This window comes from Doryrhamphus excisus, chromosome 2, assembly GCF_030265055.1.
Source record: "Doryrhamphus excisus isolate RoL2022-K1 chromosome 2, RoL_Dexc_1.0, whole genome shotgun sequence".
Lineage (NCBI taxonomy): Eukaryota > Metazoa > Chordata > Actinopteri > Syngnathiformes > Syngnathidae > Doryrhamphus > Doryrhamphus excisus.
The window spans coordinates 23,950,926-23,965,412 of NC_080467.1; the positions used below are offsets into that span (position 1 = coordinate 23,950,926).

A 14,487-nucleotide genomic window follows, 5' to 3' on the forward strand; every position below is an offset into this window, starting at 1 on the left:
TGATGGTGTTTTTTTGTTTTTTTAATAGTTCAGCCCTTCTTTGTCTCTCGTCGACCTGTCTGGCAGCGAAACCCAGAAAAGTCTCGGCCAGCACGCAGCTTTGCGAAAATAGGTCCTCGCGGGACACACACTGGTCCTGGGACGAGTACTGTTAAAACAAACATATTATTAACAGTCATTGATAGTAATGCATGGTAACATGCAACACAATGTTTCATATGACAAAATGAAGTGTACATGGAGATCCACATGTACAATATCAAATGTTATTGTTAATGTATTATATATTATATTATTATATGATATTATTATTATTATATTATTGAAACGTAAAACTATAGAAACAATAAAATATAGTCTAGCTTCAGAATAATACTGATATTGAAAAGTAAAATCACAGAAATACTTACACACATCAGCCGGCATTTGGTTCTCAGAGCTTGCACCTGAGGGTTTGTGGCTCTGGGCGATTTCGCCGGGGAAGAAGAGTTTGCCATTCTAGAAACAAAAAGAGATGCATAATATGTGTCCACATTTACTTAAACATGAATTGCATTCATGGTCAAAATATGGGGAAAAATAGGAAAGCGCTTACCTTTCAGCTTGTTGGAATTTGACCACCTGTTCTTAGGTCAGTGATTCCTGTGGGTGTCGTGTTGGAGGCAAGAGATGACAACAAACTTGTCAGTTATATGGTTTACTCTCAGACCAGTCAGATTACACGGAGCTCCGGGCTCATAAGTCTTCCCCTAACACCTGCAGAGACGTAGGCTTTACTTACAGGTCAGAACAAATGAGTACAGCTAACTGTCCCTGCCCGGCTTTTATTATGCTAAGAAATGTCGGTAGATCTCTGGCGTATCACAGGTGGCCCCCCTCCTTTCCTCGGCCGATGTCTTCTCACCAACTCAAGGCGGGTCCTATGTGTCCTGTGATTTGCCCAAGGCTACTTGGTTGTACTTGATTAAATGTAGTGCATAGTTATATGAGTGAGACACAAAGAATAGGAGACAAACATACATGAGACGCAAAGAATAGGAGACAAACATATATGAGACGCAAAGAATAGGAGACAAACATACATGAGACGCAAAGAATAGGAGACAAACATATATGAAATCCTTCAAGCTGCGTTCACGGTGATGGACAGAGGTAGGAAAAAAATGATCGAATGACCTCTTTTATACGTGATTCTACGACGATGTGATGGGCGTGGAATTCTTGGACACTGGACAGTTGTCATGTATTATTGGATGCTCCACATGTGGGCATGGCACAGCGGCAAACTGTTGTATTTGATTCTGGCGTTGTTTGAAGGTTCAAACGATGCATTCATGGCCCTTTGATCATCTGTTGGAATCTCAGAATGAAACACCTGTGCAGGCCGTCCGTTGCAGCAAAGACACCCGACAGTGTATAAATGGACATTTTGTCATACTGTCGAGACAGTTACATCGATATTACTGCTGCGAAGTAAGTACGTGATTATTTTCCTTTCTAATTAATTTATGTCTCAAATGAAGTGCATTTTACACGAATGCACGTAATGTTTGAGCAAATGTGGGTATATAACATGTGATGTATTTCTTTATAGAATGGCACATTTCTCGTCTCCTGCAAGGTTTATCAGCATAGATGACCCCGAGGTGGACTCCATCAGGAGCCAGTGCCAGGTGTTGAGTGTAAGTATTTGTAATTGCAATCGTAAATGTTTGTATTGTATTGACTGTTAACATGATAAAAATAAGAAACAATGTTATTTATATTGCATAACAAGATCGTGGTATTATATAAGAGCCAAATACGATGTCACTTGAATGAAGTGAGCATGTACCATTTTTGCATATGTGTATAAATTGTAGTAATGTATGAATCTTACAAAAATGTTGTTACTAAAACCAATTGCAAACAGTGTACTGTTACACAGTTAAGTATCATGCTCATTTGTTAATGTCTTCAGGTAAAGGTTGTAATAAGCTATTTAAAACACTGTCGTTAATGATAGCGTCTAGTATTGCAAATAATCTAATTTTTATTGTATTTGTGCAGTATTCATGCAGAGATCGCAGTGTGCCCAGGGTTGAATTAAATCAACAATGTGTGGAGGTGAGCCATGACATTATGGCCTATGTGACCAGGGAGATGGAGCAGAAGGAACGGGAGGAACTCGTGAGCAGGAGACAAAGGGCTGAAATTGCCAAATATAAATTTGGTCTCCAACAAGCTCTGCTAAGAGCTGAGGTGGCTGAGGCAACGTGTCTTTTTGTTGAAGATGGTGAGAAAGTTCATGCATAAATTTATTGTTTTCAATTTCTGATCTATTAATGTGGATTTGTGTATATCACTAAAACTTGTGATGTTTTCAATATACAGAAAAAAGAGAATGTGGCACCCAAACCGGAGAAGAGGAGACAAGTGCCTCCCCCTAGATGTAAAGTGTGTATTTTTGTAAATTTTTTCATCGGTGTTTGTAAATTTGTTGGAAGTTATCGAAATAAATTATATATTAGACAATTTCTCTTGTTTTTTTTGCTCATCAACTACTACACAAACCTGCACACATAATATTCCACCTTTTAAAGGGAGACACTGGTGCCCACGTAATTCTGTAGAAATGGAAGTAAACACACACACACACATATATATATATACAGTGTAATGGTGTTCCAAAACTACAATTTCAGCAAGTAGAAAATGAGATTATTGTTGAACAAAACAAATATGCAATATTTACTTGATGTCTTTAATGTCATAATGGACTATCAAATATAGAAAATATATAAAAATGAGTATCTAAAATGTATTTTCTCTTTAATCTACTTCAGTACTTCCTGTCAATATATGAAACAAGAGTGAATGCAGAGTTTCAGCACACCTGAAGATACACAGGTGCGTAGTAAGCAGGTGTAGCCAACAAAGTGTTCAAAAAGAGGTTCCTGCACACTGTGTTGCTCTCATTCATTAGTTTATTTAGGTAACGTTTCAGTCCGTTTGACCTTCATCAGAAATATTAGCTAGACCTAATATGTCTGATGAAGGTAGACCTAATATGCTAGACTTAATATGTCTGATGAAGGTAGACCTAGTATGCTAGACCTAATATGTCTGATGAAGGTCCAACGGACCGAAACGTTACCTAACTAAAGTAATGAATGAGAGCCACACAGTGTGCGGGAACCTCTTGTTGTATATAATATATAATATATGAAACAAACCATGAAATTTTTTTTGACAAAAATATAAAATATAATATATCTACTAACAGAGTCTGAGAAATCTCTATTTGAAATATATAACCTCAGGGTACATCAACATGAGCATATGAGTATATGGCTGAAATGGATGCAGCATGTGGCTCAAATGCACAAAGAAGGACATTTTGATGACATTCTGACACTTATGGAAACATCAACACATGAACTTCTACACTTAGGGGGCTGTATGTAAGATTGTGGCTATTGTGGCTGTTGCTGTGCCTGCTCATCACATCTGTACTTGAATTGTTGCTCTGACATCGCTTTTCCTTGCTGGAAACAAGGACATCAGTTTTGGTGTCCTTTCACCTCCCTTCTGGCACCTTCCTCTCCTGAAAGAGAGATATGAAAGAAGAGACAAAAGAACCAGTGACAACAAAAAGTGAAGTGCATACTTAAGTATAACTGTGAAACATACAGTAGTTGTTTACAGTCCTTAATGTGTTTAACACAAAAGATCCAAATACTCACCTGTGAGACATTAAACAAGGTAGGCCACCTGTGCTTCATGTCACTGATGCTCATTTGTATGTCGTATGTTCCTCTATGTGCAAAAATTCTGCACATAAAGTCCTTAATGACTGGGCTGTCTCTCTTCTTTAATTGGTGATTAGTTGGTTTTGGTTCAGCTCCTGGAGGATAGCGAGGAAGAATACCACTTCACCACTGTTCCATGTTTTAAGGGAGCAAGGACATCTTAAATGAAGACAGGGTACTTACAGCCACATCCATAAATACTGTGCTTGACTTGGTAATGCTTGAGAAGCTCCCCTTTTGAAGTATCCTCCAATGTGCAGCGCCTACATTGCCAGGCCACGAGCCGCCACCTTAGAAAGGAGCATAAACAGTGTTAGGATGGTTTGTTTTTGAAAGGTTTTCATAAATCCAGATCCAGTAGTACTTTCTGGAACACCTCAAGACTGTATTAGAGGGACGTTGGGTACCTCTTAAGATCCTTAAGAGTGCAGAGGATAGTGCTGCCCTCAATCACTATGCCGACATCAACTGACCCATCTTTCCGCAACAGGTAAATCGCCATCACTTCATCTGCCATCTGCTCTTGAATGCTGGTTGATCCATCCCCAGCATCCTGCAGACATTGTAAAGGCAGCTGTTAAATGCTCACGTTAAACGTGCATCTCACAAGACAAGTAGCACCTCCTGTCTTCTAATGTCCACAGCTGCTTTACACCATACAAAAAACAGCTCCATCTTGGTGTGCAGTAAAGATAAATTAACTGTAAATATAAATGTACTGCTGCTGTGCACTTCGAGATTACATTTGGCCAAACCTTGAAAATCATGAAAAGTACAGTAGTATACCAACCTCAAAGTCCTTGAAAAGGGCACTAGCATGTTCAGCAAGATAGTCAATAAGGAATCGGATGACAACGTCCCTTGTCTGCTCACGTTGGATTCCATCTGCCGGACAGAAACATTGAAGCAGTGCTTTGATTCACAGGAAAAACTTAAGTCTCAAACATTTCAATAGAATTTGCATGAGAGGGAAGTTTGTAAGTAGTGATGTCAGCAAAAAAACTAAAACCTAAAAATTTGCCAGGCGCATGCATATAAGTGGATATTGTGGTGCGGTGTGCAAAGGATGTGAGAGATTGAGGCACAGAAAATTAAGGAAGAAAAACCAAAAACTGTTTAAAAGGGGCTGTATGTAAGATTGTGGCTATTGTGGCTGTTGCTGGAGTGAAATAAAAAACAATCTGTATTGCAACTAGCAGCAGGAACGAAGCGGTAGCATCTGTTGTCACAGTGATATCTGGTTCAGGCTTCTGTGGCTTAAGCGGGTAGGATGGACGACTATTTTGCTTCTTACTTTCAGTCACAGTAACTAAAAGCAGAGGTCATGTCACTCAGGTGCTGTGCTGGTTATTGTTTCACTTTCACCGCCCTGACATTGTGTCTGTGCGCTGTGCACCTACAGAAGGCTTGTTGTCACATCTTTATTTCAAATGAATATGTTTTCTTAGTCTCTGATGACAGACATATTGTGCGATATTTTATTTACTTGATGTGCATTTTGTACATACGTACAGCTCCTTTGAGAAAGAATGGAGGAAAGGATGAGTAATAAATAGGAGGGAGAGTCAGAAAAGATAAATGTCAGCTGTATGATGTGAACAGAGAATGGAGAGAAATGTGAATGAGACAGGTGGAATGATGACTATTGCAGGTAAGGTACAAATTTAATAGGTGGAGGATGGTTTTAATACCTGAAGTAGAATGTTCGTCTGTGCTTGAATTGTTGCTCTGACATCGCTTTTCCTTGCTGGAAACAAGGGCATCAGTTTTGGTGTCCTTTCACCTCCCTTCTGGCACCTTCCTCTCCTGAAAGAGAGATATGAAAGAAGAGACAAAAGAACCAGTGACAACAAAAAGTGAAGTGCATACTTAAGTATAACTGTGAAACATACAGTAGTTGTTTACAGTCCTTAAAGATCCAAATACTCACCTGTGAGACATTAAACAAGGTAGGCCACCTGTGTTTCATGTCACTGATGCTCATTTGTATGTCGTATGTTCCTTTATGTGCAAAAAATTCTGCACATAAAGTCCTTAATGACTGGGCTGTCTCTCTTCTTTAATTGGTGATTAGTTGGTTTTGGTTCAGCTCCTGGAGGATAGCGAGGAAGAATACCACTTCACCACTGTTCCATGTTTTAAGGGAGCAAGGACATCTTAAATGAAGACAGGGTACTTACAGCCACATCCATAAATACTGTGCTTGACTTGATAATGCTTGAGAAGCTCCCCTTCTGAAGTATCCTCCAATGTGCAGCGCCTACATTGCCAGGCCACGGGCCGCCACCTTAAAAAGGAGCATAAACAGTGTTAGGATGGTTTGTTTTTAAAAGTGCTGTCCAATTTCATGTACATCGTTTTTGGATTGCGTTTTAAATCCACAGTTCTAAAGAAAGAATTATAATGCACATTCATTCATGCATTCATTTTCGATTGCTCATCCTCACAAGGGTCGCGAGGGGTGCTGGAGCCTATCCCAGCTGTCTTCGGGCGTGATGCAGGGTACACCCTGGACTGGTGGCCAGCCAATCCCAGGGCACATATAGACAAACAACCATTACCACCCACATTCATACCTATGGACAATTTGAAGTGGCCAATTAACTTAGCATGTTTTTGGAATGTGGGAGGAAACCGTAGTACCCGGAGAAAACCCACGCATGCACGGGGAGAACATGCAAACTCCACACAGAGATGGCCGAGTGTAGAATTGAACTGGCATCTTTTAGCTGTGAGGTCTGCACGCTAATCACTCGCCTGCCAAAAATGCACATTGACATTTGAAGGAAGACGGGGTCGCTATTAGTTTAAAAATTGCAAGTGCTCTACTTACCGATGTATTGTCGTCCATATAACTTGCCGTGTTTCGATACCTTCGGGCTGTTGTTGTGTTGCCGGAAACTGTACCATAGACCTCTCATAACTCCACCCCTTTGGCCGCGAAGGGGGCACGTCATGACGGTCTTTGTCACCAAGCTTAAGCGCTGGACTTAAGCATTTATTTATGTAAGCGATTAAATGATTTTCAGAGGTTTTACTAAGTTAGTAAACTTTATTATTGTTATATTTAATAAGGCTCTGGGTCATTTTCTGAGTGTAGTGTTTTGTACATCATTCTAATCGGTCAGATCCGTTCGACAACCATTTGTTTACGTTTTATTCTGAAGCAGTGCGTTGCGGTGTGTGGAATGCATTGGAACATTTTGCTCTTTATGGAAAAGTGGTTGGCTCTTAAAAGAGCCGTTGTGGTGAATCTACTGCAGATTTGCAGCGATTTCTCGGCGGAAGTTGAGATAGAGCGTCTCATTTCCCCTCTCGTTGAGATGGCAACCGTCGGCAAGCAAGTCGTGGACAGAGACGTTCGAGTGCGGGATGCGCTTCATGCCGCGTTGTCGTAGGAAGCCGCCAAGGACTCGGTTAATCCTTTTCCTCGCATTGTCCAGTCCACGTCCTGTGGGTGCCGTCTGGTAACGCCAGTTCCAACGAGGCAAGATATCCGAAAACATCACCACTGTGCCGGGTAGCAAGTGGATGATGTAGTTGAGATCCGCCATCATTTTAAGGAGAAGCCGGCGGCAATTTTGGCCGCCGAAGCCAAAACTATTGCCGCCAAGGTGGATGAGCAGCAACTGTGGAGGTGTCGCTCCCGTTTGCAGCTTCTGGTGTATAAAAGGCACCAGATGCTCCCACCTCCTGCCGCCTTGTCCATGCCAGGTGACTTGGCAAGGGAGGCCGAAATTCGGATCTCGGCGGTGCAGCCTGACGTGTCTTTCCAGCCGGGTCACAATGGAGCTGCCGATGAGCCACAACTTTGTCCTCTGCGTCCCGTTCATCGTTATGCCGATAGTCGCACTTGCAGCTTATTTATACAGTGAGCACGCAATGCCATTGGTTAGTTTTCCCTCCGTTCGTCCACGTAAACATTGTTTGGTTTAATGCGCCCAATTTCAAATTACATTCATTCCGCCAATAGCTGATCGATTGATAGGTGTGAGGCACGATTGGTCAATTTAAAAAATATTGACCCGCCCAACTTTCACATTACATTCAATCAGACGATCGCTGATAGGTTGTTTGTTTGGTGACTTACGATTGGTCATTTATCCAAAGGTGGAGCCTGACAGGTTGGTTTTGTGAGCTACGATTGGTCAGTTCTTCCACGGTGTGGTGCATGGTGCTATAAATGCTGCTTCGCGTGCCCGCTCCCCCCCTTTCTGCTCGACCGAACAGAAAACTTTTCGAGAGAACGCTTTTTGCATTGCCTCAGACAAAGACAAAGACAAAGGACCTACATTCGACGGAAACTGCAGTTTGCCGTTGTGTTGGACTTCATCTGCTGACATAGAGGTGAGTTTTTTTTTTTAATAGACTTAGTAAACTGAAATATATTCATTTGTAAGAATGAGCGCCATCGCAGGAATGCACGTCCGGTTGGAGCTTAACTCCATTTTGTTTTTTCTTCGGCTTTTTCTCCACATGTGTATAATTTTATGTGTTTTTATCTTGTGGTTGGTGTCGCCGCAAGGTAACTGCATGTTTGGGATACACTAACGGTCGGAACTTAACTCAATATAGCTCAAGTTATATTCGGTGGTGCTGCACGTAGGCCGCTTGTTCAGGATACACGAACGGTCGGAGCTTAACGCTGTATAGCGAAAATTATATTCGTTGTTGCCGCACCGTTAGCGGGCAAATTGGCGGCACTGATGACAAAGGCCCCGAAATGGCGGCGTCGTAAATGGCGTCGTTGATGCCACAGGCCCCAAAATGGCGGTCGCCCCCCCCGCGCCATCTTATCGCAGCGGGCGGGGAGAAAATAAATTCTCACGGATGTTAAAAGTATGGGAGTATTTTACACCTAAAGGTAACGATTTTGTGACCTGTGCTAAATGGAGATAGGGTACCATAAAAGCACCATTAAGCACCTGGGATTTGCTTGTGTGGAGAAGCCACCGCACCGTAGGTTTTCAACTTGTTTAGCTTTCTCTGTTTCCAATGATTTTAACCCCGTCATTCATCTAAACCACTACCGCGTTGCGGAGAAGACGTCCACCTTACGTTTTCTTCATTTTTCTTGTTTCCAATGATTAATCCCGTCATTCAGCCAAAGGGCCACACCCAAGTGTGCATGTGCCCACTCAAACGCACACAATATGAGGGGGGTGGGGGAAGATAGTGCTCTTGCAGTAAAACACACAGCTGGTGTTTATTTATTTATGTTGTTTTCTGCATAATAGTTGTATTTATTGACAAAGTTTGATTTATCATTTTATCTCTGTGTGGAGTTTGCATTTATTCTGTGCGTGTGTTTCACCGTGTACCCCCTCCCCCACTGGCGACTCCAAATTGTCCATAGGCATTAATGTGACTGTCAATGGTTGTCTCTGTGACCCATGCTTGGCTGGTGAGCAGGGTGTAGTCCACCTCTTACCAGAATACAGCGGGGGTAGGCTCCAGCATTCCCACGACCCTTGTGAGGATAAGCAGCACAGAAAATAAATGGATTTATTCATTCATTTTCTACCGCTGCTGCAGGAGTCTATCCCAGTTGTATTCAGGCGAGAGGCGGGTACATCCTGGTTGTCAACCAATCACAGGGCACATAGAGACAACCATTTATACTCACTTTCATTTGACCCCCACCCCACACACACACTCCATATTGTCTGTGGCCATGAATGTTACTGTGAATGGTTGTCTATGTGCCCTGTGTTTTGCTGGTGACCGGGATGTAGTCCACCTCTCGCCTGAATATAGCTGGGGTAGGCTCCAGCATGCCGGCGACCCGTGAGGATAGGCAGTACGTAAAATGTATGGCTATGTTCATTCATTTTCTACTGCTGCTGCTGGAGTCTATCCCAGTTGTATTCGGGCGAGAGGGGTACATCCTGGTTGCCAGCCAATCACAGGGCACATATAGACAACCATTCACACCCACTTTCTTGCCTATGGACAATATGGCATCGCCAATGGGGGGCACGGAGAAAACCCACGCACACACGGGGTAACCAGAGAGCATGGAAAAGAGCATTTAGAAGCTTAAGTATATGGCGTGTGAACTGACATTGATTTCATTGTTTTCTTTTAGATGCCACGAAAGAAGGGTTTCCGTATGCGACGCACACCCAGGGCTGCCCAAGCTGTTGACTGTGCAGTTGCAACAAAAGGTAGGGAAGAAGTATCTTCACTGTCACCAGTGGAGGTACCAACAGGTGGGTTACAAAAGGTGGTCAAAGGGTCATTTCATCAAGGCAATACAAGGTTTAAGTATGCAGCAACACAGTGTATGGCGATTGCTTTTTGTGCCACTGCTTTACACAGTATTAAAAATGTCTTGTTGTGGGATACTGCTGATCTTGACATGGCTGTTGTTGAAGGTGATCAGTTGTATGCTACTCTAAGGGAACGTCACGTAATTAGTCACCCATCACACTTTTTGTGTGCCACAGAATTGCCCAAACAGGAGGTGATTGCTGGACACAAATTTGAGTTTTGTGTGAAGGATGATTATGCTTTAGGTGATGTCAATGTAGTTTCTGGCTATTATATTGAAAACGGGATTCATGTCACTTTGCATGATGCTTTGCACACAATGTTTGGCAAGTACAGCACATGCATTCTTACAGTTTGTCAAAGTAGTTGTGCCATCGTTTGTGATGCTGGTCAGTATTGTCTGGTGGATTCGCACTCGCGTAGCTGTAATGGCATGGTGTGCAGTGATGGAACCAGTGTTGTTCTGTGTTTTGGTGGTCTTGATGCCCTTGCTAATCACATTAGCAATTTGGCTGCAGGGTTTGGTGGAGCAGAGAAACTTTTTGAAATAGCTGGTGTTGTTGTGACTGTTGTGGCTGACAGGAAACGTCACTTGGAGATGATGACTGGTGATGATGGCAAAAAGTTTAAAATGGCTGACATTTCTAGTACATGTCCATCTGATGTTGAGGTCATCAGTGTTGTTACCACACAGCATGCCTTTTGTCCAATGCTTCAAAATGACTCCAAAGATGTGTGCCAACTTTTGAATATAGATTGTGAAGTCAAAACTGTGCCTGTCAATTTGCGTGTTGGACCCTTGGGAGCTCCCTGTAAAAAGGAGAGCATTGTTGCTGACGGCAACTGTTTTTTCCGTGCCATATCACAAGCGGTGAGTGGCACACAGAAAAATCACAGGAGAATTAGACTCCATGTGGTTAAACATATGGAAAAGCACTGTGAAGATTATGAGAAGCTACTCAGGAGTGAGTACAGTTGTTTGACAGAGTATATTAGTGTTTCCAAAATGAAATATGTCAATAGCTGGGCAACTGAGGTGGAAATTCAGGCTGCAGCGGATAGTTTAGGAATAAATATCTTTACTTTTTACGGTGGTCGTTGGTTGAGATATAGTTCAACGTCAGAATCCAGTCGTGGGATTTATTTGGACAACTCGAGTGGTAATCACTACGAGTGTGTGACATGTGTCAATGAGGGTCAGTTAGGAAGTTGCTTTGGCATTTGTCAGAATGGTACATCTCAGGTCAGTCAGTATGGTACCAGGTCACATCGGCATCAAGTAATTTGCGCTGATAGTGAAGTAGCAGTTGGTTTGAATGATGTTGTTGAAACAGGCAAAGAAAAACATCAGTCCATGGTTCCACGTGTAAGCCCGTCCAAATATCTAAAAAGGAAAAGGGCCCTGGACAACAGATGACGAGGAGTGTTGAAAAGTATAGAAATGATGTCATTCATAAAAATAGAGTTAAAACATCTAGCATCTATAAGTATAGGAATGACAGCTTGCATCGGGACAGGGTCAAGATGTGTAGTGTGAGTAAGTATAGAAGTGACAGCTTGCATCGGGACAGGGTCAAGATGTATAGTGCGAGTAAGTATAGAAGTGACAGCTTGCATCGGGCCAGGGTCATTATGCAGGGCGTCAAAAAATATAAAATGGATACAAGGCACCGGGCCAGTGTCAAACTAGCCAGTATGAAGAAATATCACAGTAATTTAGAACGCAAAATGCGTGTCATTGAAGATGTGAAGGCACGAAGGCATGCTGCAAAGTTGCGAGAGGAAGAATTTGATGTTGTTGTTGAGAATTTTTTAGAGAAAGTCTGCTGTCTGCTGTGTGTGCCATAGGTTGATGTTTAAACATCAGGTCCTGCAGTGTCACAGAGAGCATTACAGCAAAAGTGCAAGTGCTTCTCTTGTGAACACGTGCATTAATGAGGATTATTTGCACAAATGTAGTGCAGAGTGCACGGTGCCTTGTTTGTTGTTGGAGTCTGGTAGAGGGCAGCTGTGGGTTTGCTACACTTGCCATTACAAGATTAGCAAAGGGGAATTCCCACCTGAATGTGTGGCAAATAATTTGGGGGTGGACCCGATTCCTCCTGAGCTGGCTTGCTTAAACAGCTTAGAGCAACACTTAATTGCACTAAATATCCCCTTCATGAAAATGCTAGCTTTGCCTAAAGGGGGGCAAAATGGTGTCCATGGGCCTGTGACTTGTGTTCCGGCCAATGTTGTAGAAACGACAAATTTGTTGCCACGGTCAAATATGGAAGGCTCTATGCTCCGTGTCAAACTCAAAAGGAAGCTGACTTACAAAGGACACTACGAGTACCATTTTGTTGACAGCATGCACATTCGTGAAGCCTTGAGGTATCTGAAAGAGTCTAATGTGCATTATGAAGATATAGAGTACAACGAGGAGTGGGTCAATGACTTTTGTAGGGAACCTGATGCCTCTCAGGTGGAGGACAGTGTTCCTGCAGTAGATGTCACACCGCCTCTAGATGCAGAAGATGAGCTTCTTCATGATAGACAGCAACACTGCATGTTTCAGGACACATGTTTAATGCCAGTTGACATTGGTCAGGAAGCGCTAGATCAGTATTACGACAATATATTGAATGTGGCTCCGGCAGAAGGCAATAATCCTGTGAGGTTGCTTTCTGACCATTCGAATGAAGCTAAATGTTTCCCAGTGTTGTTTCCACGCGGCCGTTTCACGTTTCATGACACTCGACAATATAGGCTGACGGCGTCGCGATATTTCAATAATCGTATCATGCATGCTGATAAGCGGTTTGGGCAGAATGTGGAATACATATTCTATGCTCAGTACTTGTGTGAACTTGTGCAGGTGGTGTCGAGCATTTCCATTGCTTTACGCAAAGGAATTGCTGGTTTGGTGGCAAAAATGGCCAAGGATTTGTTGACCAACGATGAGTCGTTAAAGACATTGTTGGAATGTGACCAGGGCTATCATTTTCTGAAGCCCATCAGAGGCACTCCAGCCTTTTGGCAGAGTACGCAGCGCGATATTTTGGCTTGTGTGCGTCAGCTTGGTGTTCCCACGTGGTTTTGCTCTTTTTCGTCTGCTGATTTACGGTGGCAAAACTTGGTAGACTGTGTTTTGAGGCAAGAGGGTAGAACGCAAACGGCTGCAGAGTTGGAGTGGGCTGACAGGTGTGATTTGTTGAGACGGAATCCTGTGACTGCTGCACGGATGTTTGATTTCCGGTGGCATGTCTTTCTCAGAGAGGTGATAATGTCTTCGAGCCAACCGATTGGCAAAGTTGTAGACTATTTTTACCGGGTGGAATTTCAGCAGCGTGGTTCCCCGCATGTACATTGTTTGTTCTGGGTCGAGAATGCCCCACGTATTGAAGTGAACTCAGATGAAGAAGTCACAAAGTTTATTGATAGATATGTTACTTGTGAATTGCAGCCACAGGATGAAGGATTGACAGAGACAGTGTCTTCCGTACAGCAGCATTCTAAGAGACACTCTAAAACGTGCAAAAAGAAAAACACAGTGTGTCGTTTCGGTTTTCCCAAACCTGTGTCAGGACGAACATTTATTAGCCATCAGTTTGACGGACAGGGACAAAAAACATGCACTTGTCAGGTTAGCCAATCAACCGGTGTTAAAACATGCACATGTCCAAAAGCATCCCAAAATGCCGTAAACATGAAAGCAGAAGAGGCATCGGAAATCATAAAATCCATTAAAACAGCCCTGGCTGACGAGAACCACGCATATCAAAGCGTGGAACATTTGTTCCATAGTCTCGGTATAACACAAAATACTTTTGAGGCCGCACATCGCCGCTTGGGTCGTCGTACGGAAGTCATAATGAAGCGTCAAATCAATGAGGTTTGGATCAATCCATACAGCAAACCTCTGCTTAAAATGCTGGAATGCTAATATGGACATCCAGTATGTCGTTGATGCGTATGCGTGCGCGGTTTATATAATCTCGTATATTTCCAAAGCTGAGAGGGAGATTGGATTGCTGCTGAGTAATGCCCAGAAAGAAGCATCCAAACAGGCAAACGTCAGTGCCAAAGAGGCCTTAAAAAGTCTTGGCAGTGTGTACCTGCACAATAGAGACGTGTGTGCACAAGAGGCCGTTTACCGGGGGACAAATATGCATCTTAAGGAATGCTCGCGCAAAGTAGTTTTTGTTCCAACAGGGGACAATGTGGTCAAAATGAGTTTGCCTGTGAGTGTTTTGCGTCAAAAAGCTTCATCGGCCGAATTAACAACGGAAGACATGTGGATGACCAGCATTGTCGACCGTTATAAAAACAGACCAAACGACGACACGTTTAATGACATGTGCTTGGCACAATTTGCTTCGGAATACCGCATCATTAGCAAAAACGAAAGGTCGGCATCCAAAATAGAACTTAAAAACAACTA

The 14,487-nt window shown here is 42.8% G+C and overlaps 2 protein-coding genes across 2 annotated transcripts; both read left to right on the forward strand.

The window, feature by feature from the left end:
• Positions 1-7,918: 7,918 nt before the first annotated feature.
• On the forward strand, positions 7,919-11,482 carry LOC131119978 (uncharacterized). Its single transcript, XM_058064911.1, has 2 exons — positions 7,919-8,138; positions 9,880-11,482. The coding sequence occupies exon 2, from the start codon at positions 9,880-9,882 to the stop codon at positions 11,479-11,481; it is 1,602 nt and encodes a 533-aa protein (XP_057920894.1). The 5' UTR covers positions 7,919-8,138; the 3' UTR covers position 11,482.
• Positions 11,483-11,808: 326 nt separating this feature from the next.
• LOC131119977 (uncharacterized) lies at positions 11,809-14,066 on the forward strand. The gene has a single exon (XM_058064910.1). It carries the CDS (start codon positions 11,917-11,919, stop codon positions 13,987-13,989), a length of 2,073 nt encoding a protein of 690 aa, XP_057920893.1. The 5' UTR covers positions 11,809-11,916; the 3' UTR covers positions 13,990-14,066.
• Positions 14,067-14,487: the final 421 nt, after the last annotated feature.